The sequence below is a fragment of the Schistocerca cancellata genome, chromosome 5, assembly GCF_023864275.1.
Source record: "Schistocerca cancellata isolate TAMUIC-IGC-003103 chromosome 5, iqSchCanc2.1, whole genome shotgun sequence".
Classification (NCBI taxonomy): Eukaryota; Metazoa; Arthropoda; class Insecta; order Orthoptera; family Acrididae; genus Schistocerca; species Schistocerca cancellata.
Genome location: NC_064630.1, coordinates 377,042,303 through 377,066,775, shown reverse-complemented (window position 1 = coordinate 377,066,775; position 24,473 = coordinate 377,042,303). Strand labels below are relative to the sequence as shown.

At 42.0% G+C, this 24,473-nt stretch overlaps 1 protein-coding gene across 1 annotated transcript in view; it reads right to left on the bottom strand.

Moving 5' to 3' along the window:
* The window catches only part of LOC126188549 (uncharacterized protein C1orf112-like), a 186,582-nt gene that overhangs the window by 44,641 nt on the left and 117,468 nt on the right, over positions 1–24,473 (bottom strand). The window contains exon 10 of the mRNA XM_049930148.1: positions 7,954–8,182. Within this exon, the coding sequence (XP_049786105.1) occupies positions 7,954–8,182 (229 nt within the window). The remainder of the gene's footprint in view (positions 1–7,953; positions 8,183–24,473) is intronic.

Below are 24,473 nucleotides of genomic sequence, written 5' to 3'. Positions count from 1 at the left end.
TATAAGTAAAACGAATGGCTGAACCTAAACAATGCAGCAATTTCCTGTAAAAAGACCCACGTGCATCCACAAAAGATAGTGTGATGTATGGTGGAACAGCGATGGTGTGGTATACTATGACCTGCTCCCCAGGTGTAACCATCACTGCTGACATTTATTGTCAACAACTGTGACATCTTAAAGATGATATCCAAGAATGACAACTAGAAATGCCTTCCCACATTTGCCTAGTTTGACAAAAAAAAAAAAAAACACTATACAGGAGTGGGTTTGGGAAGTCATTCCACACCCACCTTATTCACCTGACGTCGTGCCCTCAGATTTCCACCTTTTCTGCTCTCTATCGAGCAACCTTCACACAGCTTCCTTTCCGGATGAAAATGTGATCCAAACATGGCTCAACAATTGTTTTGGCTCAAAACCACGTGATTTCTCAAGTCGTGGAATCGAAAAGTTACGCCAGCGTAGGCAGACTATTGCAAATAGTGAAGGAGAATATATTATTGATGTCTAACATCTGTTATGTGAATCTGTTGGGCTTACTAAATCTTTGGAAAAAAAACATTATAAATTTGTGCCCCAACTGAATAAAATCAGACCAGTGTTACTATATGACACAAAATTATGGAGAACAGGTAAGTATATATTAGAAATAAAATCCTACAGAAGATGTTTGGGCCAATTTGTGAAAGAGGTGTATGGCAAAGAGGAAATAACAGGGAGCTCAGGAAGATATGTAATGAATCAGATGTTGTTGTGCAAACCAAGACAGGCAGACTGAGATGGGCTGATCACTTCTATACAAAAAAACAGAGTAAGGGTCAAAATTGAGGTAAGTGGCACAGAAGAAATCCAAACAATGAAGAACTTTAGGCATACTGAATAGGATGGAGAGAGCAGGTGGCCAAGGATCTTCAGACACGTGGAGCTAGGGAATAAGATGCCAAGGACAGAAGACTGTGGAGCAGGGGTATCTGCAGATTTTCATGTCAGTGGGGGGCAAAACGTATAGAAATTCTGATGTAGTGATCTGTTCATCATTTTCTCATATTGGTTTCCACAGTGCACTTCTAGTATGTGGCCAGTGTTATAAAGTTAAACAAGCTAACAGTATAATAATTATAATAGGAACTGTTTTTACATGCTCATATTTTACTTTTTTCACCATTTACATTATTTTCTTTTGGTCCATTCATAGCCCCTGTTCCCTCAATTATATTCCTGCCATTAAAAAGCTGATATGGATAACATTTTCCACACTTTTCACTTCTGAAACACTGCCACAAGCTTACATGGAAACTACATCATGTAGGATAATGCATGACACAAAACTGTACAGTTTGTTTCAGAATTTAAATCGTTTTGGGTTTTATGAGAAACATAGGTAGCATTTTTAGGGGCAATTTTAAAATATTTAGTCACCTGACTGTACTCTAAATTGCAATAAATAATCAAAAACAGCTTTACAGAGATGATGATCTCAAATGTGTTGCCTATATGCAGTAGTGATTATGAAATTAATTACATGAAAGCTGTCGAGCAATAATTACTCAGTGACTACTAACCATTGTTAGATTGCATAGGTTGGCCATAGTTACCGTGATAACAACTTCATACTGGCAGTAATTGAGTAATGACAACTTCATGCTTCTACCACCAAGAAGTGATCAGCAGCCACACAAAACAAATGACCATCCCTTCAGCAAGTAAAAAGAAATATAATATAACATGCTACTTTAAATTGGCAGCTGACAGTTGTTAGCCATGAATTGAATTTTGGGTGTTGTGCAACTGTTTTGTTAAGCAATAGCTATTTGAGACTTATGAAGATATTTGCACCTAGTGATGTTGGAAGGGGAAGGGTGACTTTTTCGTTCCCTAAGAAAACAACATTTTTGAGATGGAACTCTACCATGGATTCCCTTCTTAATAGGACCATGTACACATGTGGCAGTTTCATCAACAACAGCTTTGTTTCATATTTTTATAGTATATTAGCTATGCCTGGAGTTTGTTGACATGTAATTTTTCTTTTCTTATTCACTATGTATTGTTTACAAGTACTAAAATCCCAAATATTCTGGCTGTAGAAATGTAAATGTAATTTTCGCTTTTTTATCATATAGGTATTATACTGTATTTAATTTTTCAAGAATAATGTTTTTTAAGATTTTACTTTATTATTTTTAGATGTTTGTGATTAATGTCCATTTATGACAACAGTTCAATCTTTTAATATTGGCAAGAATTAAGGTGACCAGATGCAATTGTTTAAAAAGGAGGACAAACAGCTTCAAAAAGGACAAAGGAAGAAAAAAAGAGGATACATTAAACGGGTAAACTGCAGATGAGGATACCACCCGTCAGCTTTGGACAAGTCACGTGACTGCTGGGAATAACTGGTAAAACTAGTAGTTAATTATTACTGGTGGTCAGCTAGTGATTCCCAGAGCAATATTTTTTTATTTTAAATTAAAAACATTGATTGTGGTGAGAGTGTGGCATCAATTGTTTTTTATATTTACGCGTAGTTTTAAGATTTAACGAAGATGGCTGCCTAAATGCCACTCCTGATTGGCTACTTACATGTGACTTGTACAAAGCTGATGGGTGGTATCCTCATCTGCAGTATTCCCCATCAAACATACATTCAATTTTAATAAATGAGTTTATTATTTATAGACATAACATACATACATTCCTTAACAATTATTGATACTTCTCGGAGGAACCAATTTTTTGCAGAAGTCTAGGCTTACTTAAGAGATAATTGTAAAATGACACACATGAAAATTCTTTTAAATTATATTGGACCATCAACAGACCTTTCACTGATTCAAGGTTTAATCTATTCCTCTCATCAGTCTACTGTGTGGTAATGAGAGAGAATGTTCTTTCGGCATTAGCATTATGCCCTGAAATACTGAAAAAGTATTCAGCAAGTTTCAGCAACTCTGTGTGACAGTCAACTGACTTACTGTCACAAAAAACTTTGCCCATTTTTTACTACAAGATAAAGTCCTAAATTCTGGATAATCATTATTCCTTTTTAGAAATTGCCTGAAATTGCAGAACTGATCAAAACATTTTGTATCTTCAATTTCAAAGGCTTTACATTTCTCCTGCAGATACACAAGGCTTTTCCCAACATCACTGTAGCAAAAACCATTTTTAAGTGACATCCATCTAAAACATGAGAAGTCCTCAAGCATACAGAGCCACCATTTCAAATATTCATGGCATAATTAATAAAGTAAAATGGCTTCTTCCATAAAAAGTTTGACTTCTTTCTCGAAGCGTTCCTCTGTTGCAATTTTTAGGATCTGCTTGACCTTAAGGCAAATGAATTTTTCACTTAATCTGTCTTCAAGCACCTTATATACTGACTCTAAAATTTCAATGACATCAACCACAGAGTTGTTCTCCTCCAATTCCAGAACACTTGTACTGAACAAAGACGTCAATAAATCCAAAAAGTAAGCTTCACTCAGCCTGTTCTCAAAAACTGAAATAAAACCTTTGGTGGTTTGCTTTCAGAGAGAAAGTAAGCTTTAAGAGCAGCATGCATTTCCAGCAACCTTTCAATGGCTGGAAAAAGAGACAGCCACCTAGTCTTCACATGAGACAGGACTTGTTTGTAATTAACTTCAACAAATTCACAAAAAGATCGCAACTGTTCTGTTCTAACTGTGTGAATAGAAAAATAATTATGAATTTTTACAATAATACACTCTAAATCAATAGAAAGACAATAAGCTCCCTGCTGAATTGTATTGTGTAAAATGTGAGTTGGACATCCCACTCCAATTAAATGCTCATTTTTCAGAGATGTCTTTAATCTGCTGTATATATTATCGCCTTCCTTGCGGTTAACATCACCAAAGTTTGTGTTTGCATTATCACCAGTAAATGACACACACTTCTTAACAATACCCAAATGCTGTGAAGTTTCTGTAATGTACTCTGCAACTGTCTTAGATGTTTCATTTAGAGTAGATTTTAGCTCGATTACTTTTGTTTGTAAACCACCCTGTTTGTAGTCAAAATATTGTATAACAATCGAAAACATTTTTATATTGCCATGGTTACTTCCATCAGTAGAGACACCAAAACAAGATATTCCACTCAAATATTCCATTGCTACAGTCAAGGCATGCGGAGCAATCACATTCTTTACAATACTCTGAGTTTTGTTCTGGCTGAGAAAATCTTTTTAGCAACATCCCATCAAAATAAATTGCTTCATTTAATTTTGGCCTACAATCCATTGATCTGTAGCTAAAATGATGCCTAACATGGTATGCTAATGCTTGCCAGCCGAAGTAGCCGAGCGGTTCTAGGTGCTACAGTCCGGAACCGTGCGACCACTACGGTCGCAGGTTCGAATCCTGCCTCGGGCATGGATGTGTGTGATGTCCTTAGGTTAGTTAGGTTTAAGTAGTTCTAAGTTCTAGGGGACTGATGACCTCAGCAGTTAAGTCCCATAGTGCTCAGAGCCATTTGAACCATTTGCTAATGCTCCTTCTCCAGCAAGAGCTCTGTGGCTTATAGCAGAAGTAGATTGTTGTTTCTGAAATAATGTCTCTATCCTAGACATTGAACTGGAAGCCTGAAGGTTTCTTTTATGCTTCTGATTTTCAAGATCTTGGCCACCTGTGCAAGAAATTTAACATTTCGGTGACAAAGCGACATGCATTTCGTTTTATAGCGTTCAGGCAGCCAATAAGATTGCTTGTTTCTGCAGGGAATTAAAACTACACTCCTGGAAATGGAAAAAAGAACACATTGACACCGGTGTGTCAGACCCACCATACTTGCTCCGGACACTGCGAGAGGGCTGTACAAGCAATGATCACACGCACGGCACAGTGGACACACCAGGAACCGCGGTGTTAGCCGTCGAATGGCGCTAGCTGCGCAGCATTTGTGCACCGCCGCCGTCAGTGTCAGCCAGTTTGCCGTGGCATACGGAGCTCCATCGCAGTCTTTAACACTGGTAGCATGCCGCGACAGCGTGGACGTGAACCGTATGTGCAGTTGACGGACTTTGAGCGAGGGCGTATAGTGGGCATGCGGGAGGCCGGGTGGACGTACCGCCGAATTGCTCAACACGTGGGGCGTGAGGTCTCCACAGTACATCGATGTTGTCGCCAGTGGTCGGCGGAAGGTGCACGTGCCCGTCGACCTGGGACCGGACCGCAGCGACGCACGGATGCACGCCAAAACCGTAGGATCCTACGCAGTGCCGTAGGGGACCGCACCGCCACTTCCCAGCAAATTAGGGACACTGTTGCTCCTGGGGTATCGGCGAGGACCATTCGCAACCGTCTCCATGAAGGTGGGCTACGGTCCCGCACACCGTTAGGCCGTCTTCCGCTCACGCCCCAACATCGTGCAGCCCGCCTCCAGTGGTGTCGCGACAGGCGTGAATGGAGGGACGAATGGAGACGTGTCGTCTTCAGCGATGAGAGTCGCTTCTGCCTTGGTGCCAATGATGGTCGTATGCGTGTTTGGCGCCGTGCAGGTGAGCGCCACAATCAGGACTGCATACGACAGAGGCACACAGGGCCAACACCCGGCATCATGGTGTGGGGAGCGATCTCCTACACTGGCCGTACACCACTGGTGATCGTCGAGGGGACACTGAATAGTGCACGGTACATCCAAACCGTCATCGAACCCATCGTTCTACCATTCCTAGACCGGCAAGGGAACTTGCTGTTCCAACAGGACAATGCACGTCCGCATGTATCCCGTGCCACCCAACGTGCTCTAGAAGGTGTAAGTCAACTACCCTGGCCAGCAAGATCTCCGGATCTGTCCCCCATTGAGCATGTTTGGGACTGGATGAAGCGTCGTCTCACGCGGTCTGCACGTCCAGCACGAACGCTGGTCCAACTGAGGCGCCAGGTGGAAATGGCATGGCAAGCCGTTCCACAGGACTACATCCAGCATCTCTACGATCGTCTCCATGGGAGAATAGCAGCCTGCATTGCTGCGAAAGGTGGATATACACTGTACTAGTGACGACATTGTGCATGCTCTGTTGCCTGTGTCTATGTGCCTGTGGTTCTGTCAGTGTGATCATGTGATGTATCTGACCCCAGGAATGTGTCAATAAAGTTTCCCCTTCCTGGGACAATGAATTCACGGTGTTCTTATTTCAATTTCCAGGAGTGTAGTTGTCAATTGTTACTGATGGTCAGGTGGTGGTTAACTGAGCAATATAAAAAAAAAAAAAAATTAAAAATATTGATTGTGGTTACAGTGTGGCGTCAATTGTTTTGTGTCAGGAATCGTTTACAAAGCGAAAAACATAAGACCATTCACCTCCCTTCATTCGATGCACCACTACCAACATCTACATACAATTCAAGCAGCAGCTGACAACATGTAAACTGCACTTTAACCTTCCTAATACAAATAAACTGAATGATTATGAAACAATGAAATAAAACAATGACAGTTAATCTGTCGAGTTATTTCTTATCTTTATTGGCCACTGAGACGTATGTTCCAGCTCCACATATTTTACATTCCGCTTCAAATTCATTTCTACCTTTCTTGAAAGCCGGATATTTGCAGGAAAGGACATCAGAAAATGTACACTTTCGTTTAGGCATAGCCAAATATTTTATGTTACTGACTAGGTTAAAAAATTACACTCACAAATCACATGTGCACTACAGGAAGCCAAGCCAATACAAAGCAAAGATACGAAACAAAAATTTTAAATAATCCATATTTGCATTCGCTTACAGGTCGATCAACAATAACATCCACGATCCTGGTACCACCTACTAACAACGCCTTCGTGTGTGTTTATCACGAAGGCTGTGCCAATAGTTAAAGTATTTAAGATAAGAGCAATAGAATGGGACGAATTGTAAATTTAACTGTACTACGCTCAACTTTGCGAAAAAGCCGGACACTAAAAATCCGCCTGGACCCCGGACAAAGAGCAAAAAAGGAGGACATGTCCGGATTAATCCGGACGTCTGGTCACCCTAGCAAGAATGAACAACGCACTTGCCTCTTGGAAAAATGCAACATTGTTGGTCAAGAATATATTTGTGCACACTGAAAATAAATTTATGGTTAATCAGCTTATTGTCATTGATATGTCTTTGTTGTTAGCTTGTAACAGGTATGGATATTGAAACAAAAGTATCAATATTGTACCAAACGTAATGTCCATTTGTGAAATATTGATATTCATGTCTTCATTTTTTGGATTTGTTTTTGAAACTAAAGGAAAATATCGAAGTGCATGCTCCAGTTATCTGAGCAGACGTAGAACCATTTTTTAACTACAAGGACATGCTGTCTGACAACAGATACTCTCTCACCTTCAGGAACCTGCATATTGACTGTCATACACTGCAATGGCTGTAAGATAATTATAGAACATCTTCAAAGTACAAGATTTCATAAAGAAACGTAATGTGTTTTTAAGTTACCCCATGTACAATTTCAGTTCCAACCTCCTATGAAGTTTTTCATTAATGCAGCTCATTTTATAACTCACTTTACACATGTTTTATACCATTCTAAGACATTTTATCAATATTTTCAGGTCATTTAACCATAAAATTCCATGTATTTTACATCATAAAAATCTGGGCCCTGCAGTTACAGGTATTTTTTCATATTCACATTCTAAACGAGTTCTCACTAGGGACAGGCCATTTAACCATAAAATTCCAGGTATTACAAAAATCTGGGCCCTGCAGTTACAGGTCCTTTTCCATATTCATATATTAAATGAATTCTCACTAGGGTCAGCTGTTGCACCCTCCCCCCTTCTTCCAATGGGCACTGATGCTACTTAACGAGGTCAAAAACCAACTGCAGTTTGTAGGGCCAGGGGAGTAGTAGTAATAAGACTAATTTTAATACTACTGTCTCAGATCAACAACAACCTTCTAACATGTTCTACAAAACTGCACTTACCTGGCCACAATACACCAGACATCTCCAGCTAGGAGAGCCCGCCAGAAATCATGCTTAAAGATGTTCTCAAAGAGTAATGTCTCCACAGAAGCAAATTCACTCACTGGTGTTGTAACAATTACAGCTGCAATGTGTATGAGGATTGTTTCATAAACATCCAACAACTTTGGTAACTCTCCATTTGGTACAGTGGCAGGTATCCGGATAGCAGAGGACAGCACAGAGTGACCTGTTTCACAAAGTAGATTGTATGTTCTTACGGAGACAACATCATCATAAACGAAAGTACTGTTCTAAAACACATATAACAAAAAATTTTATCAGATATAAAAATGGTAAATCATCAAAATGTAGAATTATAAACAATTACTTTTCAATTTAAATACACCCTCTAGAGTCCCTTATTCAGCATTGAACACAGACTACTAGGACCTATAACTATAATCTACTGAAACAATGAACCATAAGCAGTAGAAATTGTTGAGTTTTTGGAACTACGAACATACTGTTGTTGTTGTCTTCAGTCTTGTAGCAGCTCTCCATGCTACTCTTTCCTGTGCGAGCCTGTTCGTCCCCAAATAACTACTGCAACCTACGTCCTTCTCAGTCTGCTTACTGTATTCATCTCTTGGTCTCTCTCTAAGATTTTTACTCCACACACTTCCCTCCAGTATTAATTTGGTAATTCTTTGCTGTCTCAGAATGCATCTTATCAACCGATTCCTTCTTTCGGTCAAGTTGTGGTACAAATGTCTTGTCTCCCCACTTCTGTTCAGTACCTCCACATTAGTTATGTTATTGACTCATCTAATCTTCAACATTATCCAGAAGCACCTCAGTTTGAAAGCTTCTATTCTCTTTCTGTCTAAATTGTTTATCACCCATGTTTCACTTTCATACAAAATACTTTCAGAAAGAGACTTCCTAACACTTAAATCTATACTCGACGTTAGCAAATGTCTCTTTTTTCCAGAAACACTTTTCTTGCCATTGCCAGTCCACATTTTACATCCTCTCTATTTTGGCCACTGTCAGTTATTTTGCTGCCCAAAAAGCAAAATTCATCTACTACTTTAAGTGTCTTGATTGCTAATTTAATTCCTTTAGCAACACCTTATTTAATTCGATTACATTCTGTTATCCTTGTTTTGCTTTTGTTGATGTTCATTTACATATTCCCTTCAAGACACTGTCCAATCTGTTCAACTGCTCTTCCGTGTCCTTTGCTATCTCTGACAGAATTACATCATCATCAGCATATCTCAAAGTTTTTATTTCTTCTTACTGAACTTTAATTTCTACTCCAAAGCTTTATTTGATTTCCTTTATAGTTTGTTCAATGTACACATGGAATAATATCGGGGATAGGTTACAACACCAACTCACTCCCATCTCAACCACTGATTCCCTTTCATGCCACTTAACTCTTATAGCTGCCGTCTGGTTTCTGTTCAAATTGTAAATAACCTTTCACTCCCTGTATTTTACCTCTGCTACCTTCAGGATTTGAAAGAGAGTATTCCAGTCAACATTCTAAAATGTTTTCTCTAAGTCTACAACGTCTTTCCCTTTCCTTCCCTCTTTCCTGAAGAAGCAACCTTGGGTTGCAAAAGCTTGAAATTTGTGTGTGCATTTTTTATTGTGTCTATCTACCAGCACTTTCTCGTTTGGTAAGTCACAACTTCTTTGTTTTTTATATATATTTTTTCCACGTGGAATGTTTCCCTCTATTATACTCATATCATTAATTTGAACCCAACAATTACGTTTGTTATTGTCACTGTTACATTTCGAAATCTTTTCTGTCATCTTACTTTCTCTTTTTGTTTATGCAAGTAGTTTCACTTTGCAATCACCTTCCCTGTTTACCATAGTCTACCATACAATTTTATCCTGCCTGTATATACTCAATAATACGTAACTTACTTCCAAACCATAACAAAAAAAATTTTTACCGCTTTCAACACTACCGCTGCTATAAAATCCACTGTTCCCAGTTTACAAACATTTCTCGTGTAACCTCATGAATACTATTTCACAGCTTCAGTTCCTTAAACAACCATTTCCGCTGGTTCTAACAACTTTCACTTTATTTCCATTCCCGTTTTTCCCACATAACTGATCATTTTTTAGCAGCTTCCCACAGGTTTTAACATTATTATTTCTTCGTCAGACTACTGTTAGCCTCATTTTCATAATCTGCCACCACATAACCAGTCCTTTTAATACATTTACACGCAGTTTTTTCGAAATTTTCCCGAATTTCTCCACCCTTTAACCTGTTGTGGAGGCAACAAAACTACCTAACCTTTGTACACATCGTTGTTTACAAACCTAAGTTCACCACAGGATCAATATAGCTCAGCTTAAACCAACACTTTTTCGACTTTTTTCACACCAGAACTCCAGTTGCTTTCTAGTTCACCTTTATCTCTCGCCATATATTTTTATTTTCACTTTAGCCTCATGTTACACTTCCCAACTTCTAATACCATGTCACCCTCACAACATCCCCACAACGACACCATTAAGTTTTATTTACATTCCCTCCACAAACATGCCTTCGCCCTAGCCAGATTACGTTCCCATATTTTATTTACTCAGGCTTGTCTGACATTTGGCATTACCACCAAAGGCCTCACACTTGCCCATCTCTGGCTGTAACCCTTCTTTCCTTCAGTCCCTATACCAGTTCCAAACCGAACAATCCATAGCCCTCACCCGCCTAATCCTTCACCTAAACGTCAACTCAGCCAATGAACACACCCGTCAACTCCCATCCCTAATAAAAGTTCTCAATCCTTCCTCTCCCACATCCACACCAGCTGTGTAGAGCATCCTCCTACAGGCCAACCGCAAATTAGAACAGCATGCCACCTTCCACCTCAAAAAACTATCCAATCTCCTGATTTCCCACCTCTGGAAAGGCAACTCACTCACCCTCCACATCCTTTCCAACAAACCTCAACCTCCTCTCATTGCACACAGACCCAGTCTCTCCCATCTACTCAATCTCCCACTTCCAGCTCCACTCCCCCCCCCCCTCCCAAACCTCAAAATTCTAGTCAACATAATATGGAACCACAACACCCCAATTCAGTAGTTAACCTTTCCTCCAAACCTCTCTTCCAATCCGAAACCTCTGTCTTATCCAAAGGCCTCACCTTCAGCCCTACTCCCAGATTCAACCAAACAGCCCTCGTCAAAGATTTACTGTCCTACACTCGTAGTCTCGGCTGGAAATATCACTTTGCCACAAAGAAAAATAATCCTAATCCTACTCCTAATGATCCAACTCCCCAAGACACTATCCAAATTGAACCCTGCCTGGAACAGTTGCGTCCTCCGTCACAGTGGGACCCATCTCCTCTTCCTCAAAATCACCCTCTCGAAACCTTCCAGGAATTTCTCACTTCCAGCCTTGCCTCTCAATCTTTCTTGAAAAACCTTAATCCTACTCCCAAAATCACCACACCTGAAGCCCAAGCTATCCGTGATCTGAAGGCTGACTGATCCATCGTCATTCTGCCGGCTGACAAGGGTTCCACAACTGTGGTACTTGATCGTTGGGAGTATGTGGCTGAGGGACCCACTAACACCAACCAGTCAGAACTCCGGAGATGGGAACATGCCCCTCAGTATATCCTCTCTTCTCGTTATCCGCCAGGCCTCAACCTCCGCTAATTTCAAGTTGCTGCCGCCGCTCATACCTCACCTGTTTTTCAACAACATCTTTGCCTCTGTACTTCCGCCTCGACTGACATCTCTGCCCAAACTATTTGCCTTTACAAATGTCTGCTTGTGTCTGTGTATATATGGATGGATGTGTGTGTGTGTGTGTGTGAACGCGCGTGCGCGATTGCCTTTTTTCCCCTAAGGTAAGTCTTTCCGCTCCCGGGATTGGAATGACTCCTTACCCTCTCCCTTAAAACCCACATCCTTTCGTCTTTCCCTCTCCTTCCCTCTTTCCTGATGACGCAACCGTTGGTTGCGAAAGCTTGAATTTTGTGTGTATGTTTGTGTGTCTATCGACCTGCCAGCACTTTCGTTTGGTAAGTCAAATCATCTTTGTTTTTTATATATACACTCCTGGAAATTGAAATAAGAACACCGTGAATTCATTGTCCCAGGAAGGGGAAACTTTATTGACACATTCCTGGGGTCAGATACATCACATGATCACACTGACAGAACCACAGGCACATAGACACAGGCAACAGAGCATGCACAATGTCGGCACTAGTACAGTGTATATCCACCTTTCGCAGCAATGCAGGCTGCTATTCTCCCATGGAGACGATCGTAGAGATGCTGGATGTAGTCCTGTGGAACGGCTTGCCATGCCATTTCCACCTGGCGCCTCAGTTGGACCACCGTTCGTGCTGGACGTGCAGACCGCGTGAGACGACGCTTCATCCAGTCCCAAACATGCTCAATGGGGGACAGATCCGGAGATCTTGCTGGCCAGGGTAGTTGACTTACACCTTCTAGAGCACGTTGGGTGGCACGGGATACATGCGGACGTGCATTGTCCTGTTGGAACAGCAAGTTCCCTTGCCGGTCTAGGAATGGTAGAACGATGGGTTCGATGACGGTTTGGATGTACCGTGCACTATTCAGTGTCCCCTCGACGATCACCAGTGGTGTACGGCCAGTGTAGGAGATCGCTCCCCACACCATGATGCCGGGTGTTGGCCCTGTGTGCCTCTGTCGTATGCAGTCCTGATTGTGGCGCTCACCTGCACGGCGCCAAACACGCATACGACCATCATTGGCACCAAGGCAGAAGCGACTCTCATCGCTGAAGACGACACGTCTCCATTCGTCCCTCCATTCACGCCTGTCGCGACACCACTGGAGGCGGGCTGCACGATGTTGGGGCGTGAGCGGAAGACGGCCTAACGGTGTGCGGGACCGTAGCCCACCTTCATGGAGACGGTTGCGAATGGTCCTCGCCGATACCCCAGGAGCAACAGTGTCCCTAATTTGCTGGGAAGTGGCGGTGCGGTCCCCTACGGCACTGCGTAGGATCCTACGGTCTTGGCGTGCATCCGTGCGTCGCTGCGGTCCGGTCCCAGGTCGACAGGCACGTGCACCTTCCGCCGACCACTGGCGACAACATCGATGTACTGTGGAGACCTCACGCCCCACGTGTTGAGCAATTCGGCGGTACGTCCACCCGGCCTCCCGCATGCCCACTATACGCCCTCGCTCAAAGTCCGTCAACTGCACATACGGTTCACGTCCACGCTGTCGCGGCATGCTACCAGTGTTAAAGACTGCGATGGAGCTCCGTATGCCACAGCAAACTGGCTGACACTGACGGCGGCGGTGCACAAATGCTGCGCAGCTAGTGCCATTCGACGGCCAACACCGCGGTTCCTGGTGTGTCCGCTGTGCCGTGCGTGTGATCATTGCTTGTACAGCCCTCTCGCAGTGTCCGGAGCAAGTATGGTGGGTCTGACACACCGGTGTCAATGTGTTCTTTTTTCCATTTCCAGGAGTGTATATGTGTGTGTGTGTGTGTGTGTGTGTGTGTGTGTGTGTTTGTGTGTGTGTGTTTGTGTGTCTATCGACCTGCCAGCACTTTCGTTTGGTAAGTCACATCATATTTGTTTATATATATATATAAAAACTGAAGAAATTACTTTATTTTGCAAATCACAACTCATTAATGAGCTAGAGTTTTTTTTTTTTTTTTTTTTTAAATTTTACTTACGGGGATACAATTGTCAGAACACACATGGACATTATCTGGTATTAGTTTTAAAGCATTTGGCAGAGATCAGTTGTTCTGAGTTTTTCACTATACATACAGTGGTTAATGTTCTTTAATATGTTAATCTCATCCACCACTGGATACTGTAGAACACGTGAAAATATGTTAATCAAATATAAATACAGATAACTATGGCCAGTTATTTTTGAAATATCTGTTTTTTTTTTCATAAATTAGTTTTCAATCTTTCTCAGGCTCATTTTTTTCAGGTACGAGATGCAGAAAATACATATTTATTTTAGTAGCATTTTGCTGGGTATTGACTCTGTGATATGGAGATAGAAGACACTTTCATGGATCGATATGAATGATGGATAGTCATATGGCTAATTTTGTCAAAAAATCAAATTCATTAGTTATTGCAGCAGTGTGTGCAGTATTACTGTTATTATCTACAGCTTCCATTTTCATTGTCCATTGACGACAGCTTCTATTTTCATTGTCCACTGACGACAGCTTCTATTTTCATTGTCCACTGACGACAGAATTATTTGTCAGTTTTGTGACCACTTTTCCTATGAAAATTCAGAACAGCTGGTCATTTAACACCTCCTCTCCCTCCCCTTCCCCCTTTCCTTAAACTGCACTTGTATCTATATTATCAGCCAATAACCTAGCGAAGAATAATTCTTTTGCTCTGTTGTTAAGGAACTATGACATCTATAGTTAAAAAAAACACATTGGCATATAAAGACAGCTACAGTCTTAATGGGAAAAATCGAAACAATATTAAAGTTCATTACTTTAATTCTCTCCAGTATATGTAATAGTTTTTAAGTTTTTTTATTCATTTATTTTGTTCCAAGAACATTACTGTTTTCATGAACTGACAGGAGTAATTTGTTACTGAGCAAACTACCCACATTTATTACCCCACCTAGATTCCTGGGCGCTCTAATACTCATGTTCATGTTCCTAATGACTGTAATAAACTGTGTTAACCACAAGCCAATAATTCAAGATCATTTTAATATAAAGAGGGATGAAGTAGTAGTTCACATTAAAATTTTGTTTGGAAAAAGGCTGCAATTTTCTGAACACGAAGTTACTGTGATGTTATATTGCAACCTACATGCTAATACAAATCTAGAACAATGCATTTGTCCAAACAATGTACGCAAAAACCAGAGAACTATTTCCAAGCAAAAGTTATCTTTGAGGACAATCGCAGCAGTATGCATTAATTGTACAGTACATGCTGGGGCTTGGCTGATTTATAGTGAACTGTGATTAATTTTGTGGGCACCAGGCAACAAAAATGAAAGCTGCAAGGAGGATATTAAGAAGAATGTGCAGCAACCGAAGAAATAAATTTTTCACCACAACTTACAATATAACTATCACTCACGACGGTATATTAAAGTGTTTCCTATTTTTTTATCACCCAGCATCATGCTACAAAAACAAATATGTAACTTCTGCATGCCCCAGATGAAGAAGAGCCTGAAAAGGATTGAAAACTAGTTTACTGAAATAAACAAAAATTTCAATAGTGACTGGCTGCTGTTATTTGCATTTACATTCGTATATTTAACATCATTTATGTTTTTCTTTCCACAAGAAACAGTGCAAAGTAGGATTATAATACTAAAACCATATCAGAAATATTTCAACAGTTAAACATGAGACCAGAAGGAATCAAATACATGCGTGCCAAGAATTCAGTTACCTGCCTAAATGAATTAAATGTTCTATAAGTAACACAGTAAAGTTTATGAATGAATTTAAGAATTTTTTGTTAGTTCCAAAATCGCCTTTCGACATTCCACCATTTTCAAAGGCTTCAAAATAAAATATGAAACTGGTATCAAAAGATATGAAAATATGTTACGTTTCACCATCGACTAGAGACACAGTGAGTAGAATATGTTTTTTTTTTAGCTTACCAATGCTTTATCAATCATAAAAAATTGTTTAGTAGGGACACTGTACCTCGCCAACATTCTTAACCACGAGACAAGTGCAAACTGCTACCAAGGAACAAATTAGAAACCAGGTGGACTAAACCACTAGGCGGCGCTGGATATGTGCACAGCTGCATTTCTTTTCCATCATTACACGGCATACAAATGTCATTAGTAGACAATTCATGAAAACCACTTTAAATTGTTTCACAAAAGGTATTTTTTTTACAAAACAATGCATAACAGTCTTTTTGAACGATTGAAAGTAATACAGTGGTAGATGCTGCTGGGCAGCACTAGGGTACTTAAGGCAAATTGTTTGTTAACAAGAATAATTTTTTTGACAACTTACAACGTATAAATTAATAGCCTCAATACAAGTCCATAAGTGCCTTTGTACACTGAAGAGCCAAAGAAACTGGTACACCTGCCTAATATCATGTAGGGCCCTCATGAGCATGCAGAAGTGCCACAACACAATGTGGCCTGGACTTGACTAATGTCTGAATTAGTACTGGAGGGAACAGACACCATGAATCCTGCAGGGCTGTCCATAGATCCATAAGAGTATGAGGGAGTGCAGATCTCTTCTGAACAGCACGTTGCAAGGCATCCCAGATATGCTCAATAATGTTCATGTCTGGGGAGTTTGGTGGCCAGCAGAAGTGCTTAAACTTAGAAGAGTGTTCCTGGAGCCACTCTGTAGCAATTCTGGATGTGTGGGGTGTTGCATTGTTTTGCTGGAATTTCCCAAGTCTGTCGGAATGCACAATGGACATGAATGGATGCAGGTGATCAGACAGGATGCCTATGTACATGTCATCTGTCAGAGCCGTATCTAGACGTATCAGGGTTACATATCAATCCAACTGCACACGCCTCACCACACAATTACAGATCCTCCACCAGCTTGAACAGTCCCCTGCTGATGTGCATGGTGTATGGATTCATGAGGTTGTTTCCATACCCACTGTGGTGTCACCGCCAGACACCACACTTGCTAGGTGGTAGCTTTAAATCGGCCGCGGTCCATTAGTACATGTCGGACCCGCGTGTCGCCACTGTCAGTAATTGCAGACCGAGCGCCACCACACGGCAGGTCTAGAGAGACGTACTAGCACTCGCCCCAGTTGTACGGATGACTTTGCTAGCGACTACACTGACGAAGCCTTTCTCTCATTTGCCGAGAGATAGTTAGAATAGCCTTCAGCTAAGTCCATGGCTACGACCTAGCAAGGCGCCATTAACCATATCTAGAGAGATTCTCACTTGTATCATCAAGAATGCTGTATACAAATGATGGATTAAAGTTAAGTATTCCAGAAGCTACGTACTTTTCTTTATAGCATTCATTACGTATCCTGTTTCAGACATAATGCCAGCCGGCGTTTGTAAACGCGTGCCTTTCGGTTACCCGTCACTGTGGACTGGCTGTCTTGTCAGTCCACAACACCCACACACCTCCATCCGCTCGATACAATTTGAAATGAGGCTCATCTGACCAGGCAACAAGTTTCCTGTCACCAACAGTCCAATATCGGTGCTGACAGGACCAGGCAAGGCATAGAGCCCATACTGATGAAGTTTTGCTGAATTGTTCGCATGCTGACACTTGTTGATGGTGCAGCATTGAAATCTGCAGCAATTTGTGGAAGGACTGTACTTCTGTCATGCTGAACGATTCTCTTCAATCGTCACTGGTCCTGTCCTTCCAGAATCTTTTTCCAGTCGTAGCAATGTCGGAGATTTGATGTTTTAACAGACTCCTGATATTCATGGACACACGTGAAATGATCGTACAGGAAAATCCCCAATCCATTGCTACCTCGGAGATGCTGTGTCCCATCGCTTGTGCGCTGACTATCACACCATGTTCAAACTCACTTAAATCTTGATAACTACTGTAGCAGCAATAACTGATCTAACAACTGCGCCAGACACTTGTTGTCATATATAGCCGTTGCTGACCGCAGCAGCGTATTCTGCCTGTTTACAAATCTCTGTATTTAAATATGGATGCCTATACCAGTTTCTTTTGTGCCTCAGTGTGTGATAATTTACAAAATACAAAAACATCAGTTGAGGCATCTCACTTTTTTTATGAATAACAGGAGGTGCTCGTGCATTGCCATTTCCATAATGGGAGCAAATGCTTAAGAGCCATACAGGAATTTCAAACAATTTGTGAAGTCACAATCTTGGAACACCATATATCACTGTTATCAGTAGTATATGGTAACCATCCCAGATTGTCTTATCTAATTAAAGCTCCTTGACCACCAAACATCAGTTCAGCTAAAACACCATCCAGAATTACAGTCATGTAAAACAAGTGCAATATTACTACTCATGCTACATTGGCAGTTGTGCCACCTTACATGAATTGTTCCCATTTACTTATATCATTTTACAATTTTTCCTTGGAATCCAAGATAGCTCTTACAGAAAAAGGTATAATTATGTAATAAAGCATAAGCTGAAGCTGTAACTGTACGTGTGATATTCAACTTCCTGGCAGTTTAAAACTGTGTGCCGGACCGAGACTCGAACTCAGGACTTTTGCCTTTTGCGGGCAAGTGCTCTACCGTCTGAGCCACCCAAGCATGACTCACACCCTGTCCTCACAGCTTTACTTCTGCCAGTGTCTTTTCTTTCAGACATATCCGAAAGAAAGGACACCATTTTGATCCAGCAGCAATTATGAATTAAGACACAAAGGAATTACAGACATTGGCTGCTAGGGGGCATTGATTGAGATCAATGGGGAAAGTTGAAAAATTTGTGCCAGACTGGGATTTGAACCAGTGTCTCCTGCTTACTAGGTAGGTGATCTGACTACTGAGCCATCTGGACACAGTGGTCACTGCAACTGCACGGACTAACCTAGCACACCTTCCCATTGATTTCAATCAATGCCTGCTCACAGCCAATGTCAGTAATTTCTTTGTGTCTTAATTCCTAATGGCTGCAGAATCAAAAAATGAAGCGATGGCCAATGATCTCTTCAGTGCAGATGCAGACCAGGGTCAAACTCTTACAGGAATTGGTGAAATGCCACGAGTAATGAGGATAATGGGCAAGGGACACTACATTAGTAGTGCATCAATAAGTTGAGAAGCTGGGCCTTCGATGGATCACCTGGAGATGACTGACAGGCACCCAGTCGAAATATTGTGCAATGAATTCAGCACCAACTGGCCGCAAGCCAAAATTTTATTTGAACATGAAATACATTTTTGGCCTACTGTGCAGCAGGCCAACATTAATACGTTGTCCCAGCTTCCAATGGAGCCAGATCTTACTTTTGATCAGGATGAGCTCCTTTGTTTTCACTTAGATGTTGAGGCAAGACATGCAATGGAAGGGTTTCGTAGTAAAGGATCCTGGATCACAGCTGCTGTTACTGCCAATCTTGTTTTGCACCAAGATGTTTACCTCATTCAGTATGGTTGGCCAGATAGGCATCTGGTCAGGGCATCTGATCTTTTACGTAACTATTCTGCCCTCTGTCACCACCTTTCAGTGTTCGATGCAGTTGTTCTCTTAGTTATGAATGGGTTTTTGCCCTGGCTTGTGATCCTGGCTACCCTGCCGCGAAGCTTCTACATCTGGGGCATTGCGTGGTTTTTTGTACCAAGTCACTGGCCCTTCAACATGTGTTTTTGGCCAGCATCAACGGTGAAACCATGCATCTTGTCACAGTCTGCTCACAGGGTGCTATACAAAAGACGTTACTACAGGCAATGCTCTCTCCATGGCCCACACCGCAGTGCCTGTGTGAATGTGTCCATGTTGATTTTACAGGACTCTTTCTAAATTCTTACCAGTTGTTGGTTATTGATGATTTCCCTAAATTTCCATATGTTATCCACTGTTCTGCCACATCAGCCATTGCTACAGTTCAAGACCTCTTAAAAAAACTTTCTGTTGTAGGATTGCCTTATATGCTTGTGACAGATTAACAGTTCATCGTTTGTGTCTCAACCCGTCCATGATTTCTGCACCCTTCAAGGAATTTGCCACAAGACTGCCCCTACTTTCTATCTCCCAATCCAATGGCTCATCTGCATGTTCATGGTTAAAACGAAAAAAGTACTTTGCTGATTATTCCATGGAAGATGCCTTAACATGCTTCTTGAGTTCCTACAGGTTTACACCGGTAGCAGAGTCAGGCCGAGATACTCCATGGTTGCCAGCCATGTACCCCCATGCAACTGTTAATGCCGCCCCACCAATGTCAGTCAGCATGGGCCTCATCGCTGTTCGCTCCTGGCTCCATGGTCTGGGATTGAGGGTTCAGCTGCAGGCTAAAGTGGATTCCAGCTATGGTCCACAGCTGCTGGGCCACCTCCTCTGTGTGATGCACACCAGTGAGAGGCTGGTTGCTTGCCACCATGCTCAGCTGGGTCCTCGCACTATGGTGGGGGCTGCGAGTCCACAGCTGCTGCCTTCACATCCCCCCTCAGTGCCTATCCTGGGCTTACGGGGTGTTCCTGCTGTGTGGGCAGACTCACCTTCCTTGCAGATGTTGCCACCTACTGCCTCTCCTCTGGTATCTGGTGCCCCAACGTTGTTGCTGGCACTTCCCTCCTGCCTCTCCTCTGGAGTCTGGCACCCCAGTGCACACTGCTGGCCCTCCCTGCGATGCTTCACCACCACCTACGCTTACACCACCATCTGCGCCGCCAGCATCAGGTCCTTCAACACCGACATCCCCAGCTCTCGGCCGAGTGGCCAGTGTCTTCACCTTCAGTGTAATCCCACAATGTTGAGGAGGCAGATGTGTCCTCGGATGTGCAACCTCTGCCACTACTCTCCAATTCCAGCACGGAATCTCTTTCTGCTGTCACTGTTATAATCTGTGGCATCTGCCACAGAGGTCATGGATGCGTCATCAGTCACACCTGCATCAGAGGAGTGCCATTTCCCCAGGATGGTAGCATTGCTATAATTCTGTATTTAACACCTCGATGCATGCTGCAGCACCAGCCTGCCATTGCACTACACTTCAAATAGCCTACCAATGACAGCTGTAAACAGGTGGCCACCACCAAAGGCCGCCTGCAGTGGGTCACAAGACCAGTGCGCACGGCACGACATCCACTGCACTGCTTACTGGAGCCTTTCTCTATAAAGAGACAGCACAGCCATGCCACTTCTCAAATTGTGTTCTACTGTTTACTGTACTGTTTCTATGTTTGTCATTTACCTGTATGCGGGTAAATAAACTTTTGTTCTTAGTGGCCACACAATTGGTTGTGTCCAGCATTATGACACAAAAACTGTCTAATCTGGGGCACATCCACAGCCAAGAAAAAGTTTTAGATCAGTGACATATTAATCCAGAGAGAGAGAGAGAGAGAGAGAGGGGGGGGGGGGGGGGGAGAGAGAGAGAGAGAGAGAGGAGAGAGAGAGAGAGAGAGAGAGAGAGAGAGACATTAAATATAGATTTATGAATGTGATTCCCAATAATTTTTTTTCCACAGACATCATAATGTAAACTTAGTATGGAATGGGTCTTTAGTACTCGTTTTAATACCTGAAACTCAATCGTGCATCATTGCCAATCATAAAAGCAGAAAAGTCAAGATTCACCAAGAGTGAAAACGTAAGTTCTGTGGAACAAACAATATGCTGAAATGAACATTGCTGCTATGTGAACTGAGCTCTATACAGTGCTGCAAAAGGCACGGGGATAATCTGAACCTGCTCTTGTAAATAGTTTTTGAGCCACAGGAAATTTCAGGAAGTCCCTTAATAAACTGATCTTCTTGTATGACTATTAAATTCACCACATCGTGCTCTGAAATCCGGCTTCCCCCCACCACTGAGGTTTTCCAAACAGGTGTGAGACTGGGAAAGCTATATGCTAAAGGCAACACACACGGGAAACTTAGGAAGACGTGTTTGTAACATAGTGCGACTACTTCTAAGAGGTGAATATCGCGGTGTACTTTTATAAGGAGGGTTTTATCACCAGTGTTTATTTTCAACTTTTTTCTTCCAAGATAATAACTTTATTACTTAATTAATTAAGTATAGTCAATAGTACTAATACGGTGAGCGGAACTACAAAGCTGTACATACAGGCAGTTAAACTTTGTTGTTTATAAATTTTGAAACACTTCCATTTAGAATATGTATTATAAATGGATCTATAGTTGGTGACACAATCAGACATGTGGAGTTATACAGATTAAAGTCTGTTAAAAACAATTGCTGGAACAATTTAGTCAATTCACAGGAGTGGGGGAGGAAGGTGGTTCGGATTTGTGTGCTGAACCAAACACTGAAACAACTTTAGCAGCTTGTCTACTCAGTCGAGGATACTGCTCTTGTAGTAACATTTTACAAAATCCTTGTAGATTCCTCAAATGCACAAACAGAGAACACTCTTACGAACACACTGAAATCAGTGTTCAGCTGTGCAAAGTCCAAGGAATGTTTCAATTACTGAAATGTAGTCAGTCATGTCCACAAATGACTGCTCCGAGTTCCGGAAAATGTTCCATGTCATACACTAGAAGCTGATTTTTCCACAAGATTAATTTTTTTTCGATAGCATCTGTTACCAAATGATAATCCCCTTGCATTAAGACACTTACTGAACTCAATTTTTTCCCTAATAGCTGCTTTCAGTTCAGCTAGCATTCATATTGCCTTTGTGGCTAGTGTTGTAATGACATTCCAAGGACTGCTTTTGCAGCTCATAATAGTATGATGGCATATTAAGCACTCTGCATCGCCTTCAAACTACTGAAAAGTAAAGCAATTCCCATTATGCACTGAATAATGTGGTTTCTCAACTTTTTCTTTTTTCAGATAAATGCACAGAAGCCATAGTATTCCTAATGCAGAACATGGACCTAAGTTAGCACAAGTACTACCACTAGCAAAATGCTTGGCATGTGACAAGGTGACTATTATGCTTTAGCGGAGTTGGCCTGCAGCCTTCATTTTCCTTTCCCTCCTCTCCCCTCAGCCCCACTTACTTCTGTGCTCAGAGCAGTAGACAAGGGCATGGCTGGAATGCTCACAGGTGGTGCTTGGCCAGGCTTGCACTACAAGAAAGTAATATATTCTGAGCTTTTTTTACAGATGTGCATCTGTGGCAGCTTGCTGCTTCTACTTCATTGTGGAATTTCTTAGTACCACTAATGGATGTATACATTACTAACAACACCAAAAATATACATCTTATATAAAATCTGACTTCTGTACATCTTCAATGGAATAATGTGTGTAACCCACAAGAGTACCACCTAAGCTCTGGGCAATGTCTGTGGCAGTAGCTGCTAGGAGGAGACATAAAGGTCAAGCGACAGAGCACGATGATTGCACAAGCGCATTCAGTGCCACCTGCCACATGCGTCTATGTAGGCAATCACTACCCAGCATTGCTCTCATTCAATTCTGGCTCTGTATGCAATTCACTTTGTTATGGAACTGTTTGAAATTGTTTTGCCATGTGGCACCCTGAACATTATACTTGTTGTTAAACCTTGTCTTTGTGATCAGAAAATACATACCTGTGTACACTTGTTCCTGCAGCGATAGTGCGTTTTTATGTTATGCGTTACAACATATCTGTCAACAATCTTGGGCATTTTATATTTGCAACCATGGACCCTCTGCTCCAGGCTGCTTTATCGGGTGTGTTGATGGTGGTCGTGCTCCAACAGTTTTTGAAATAGCAGTTAGAACGACAGAAAAAATCTGGAAGCCTTGGAGTTAGAGTGACAGAACTGTCAGGAAGGCTGGTTGTCTGCATTGTTCTCCTGGCAGTCAGCTGTGACTCGGCTACCGTTCCCGCCTTTCGAAAAGACAATGGAAGAGTTGGCGGCATATAAGAAGCACCTCTGGCAGCATTTTGGCAGATTCCAAGTAATGGATTCAGATGTGGTCAAATCACTTCTCCTGTCATGGATCTCACTCAGTACATACCAGCTTTTGTGCCAACTCATGGAATCGGTATACCTGATCTATGATGAAATTTGTGCTTTGTTAACCATTTATTTGCAATGCCAGTGCCACACCACTGCTGCCAACGTGGAGTTTTATCAGTGTCATAAACAACCTAACCAATCATACCATGGGAGGTTGAAATGCAGGAACTCAGTACGAAGTGGCGGTTTGTGGCTCCTGTACATAAGGAATCATATGCCTTAGCCTGATAATACGGGATGCAATTATTATGGTGACCCATGTGGCTGCGGCAGTGGTGAAAGAAGACATCTTACAACAGGTGCAACGGTACATTCAACAGGGCTGGCCAGATGGCATTCCCGGTTGGGACTTAATGCGCAACTATTTTCACCTTTGCCACCAGCACATCATGGTGAATGGTGTTATCCACCTCGCTACTGAGCAGGGCCTCCCTGGATGGTCCCAATGAAACCTTTGCCCCAACAACACTATGTCTTCTGCACAAAGGTCACTGGGGAGTCTCTCGCATTAAACTGCTTGCTCAGCGCTATATGTACTGGCCGGGTATATACCGACAGGTCGAGCATCTTGTTTGCAGCTTTTCTCAATGCAAACAGGAGGCGGCATCCTGCCAGATGTTCTCTTTTTGGTCGATGCCCTCCCACCAGTAGGAGTGGGTTCATGACGACTTCGTAGGACCCCTTCTTGGATATGACATGGCTGACTGTCATTGATGTATACACAAACTTTCTGTACATGGTCAACTGTCAGTCCAGGAGTGCAGGAGCAATTGGTAGATTCTTCAATATTGTATGTCTTCTTCTAATGCTGGTGTAAGATAGTGGACTGCAATTCTGTTCCCAAGTTTTCAATGAGTTATGCCGTTACGAAAGTGTTCACCACTTGATGTT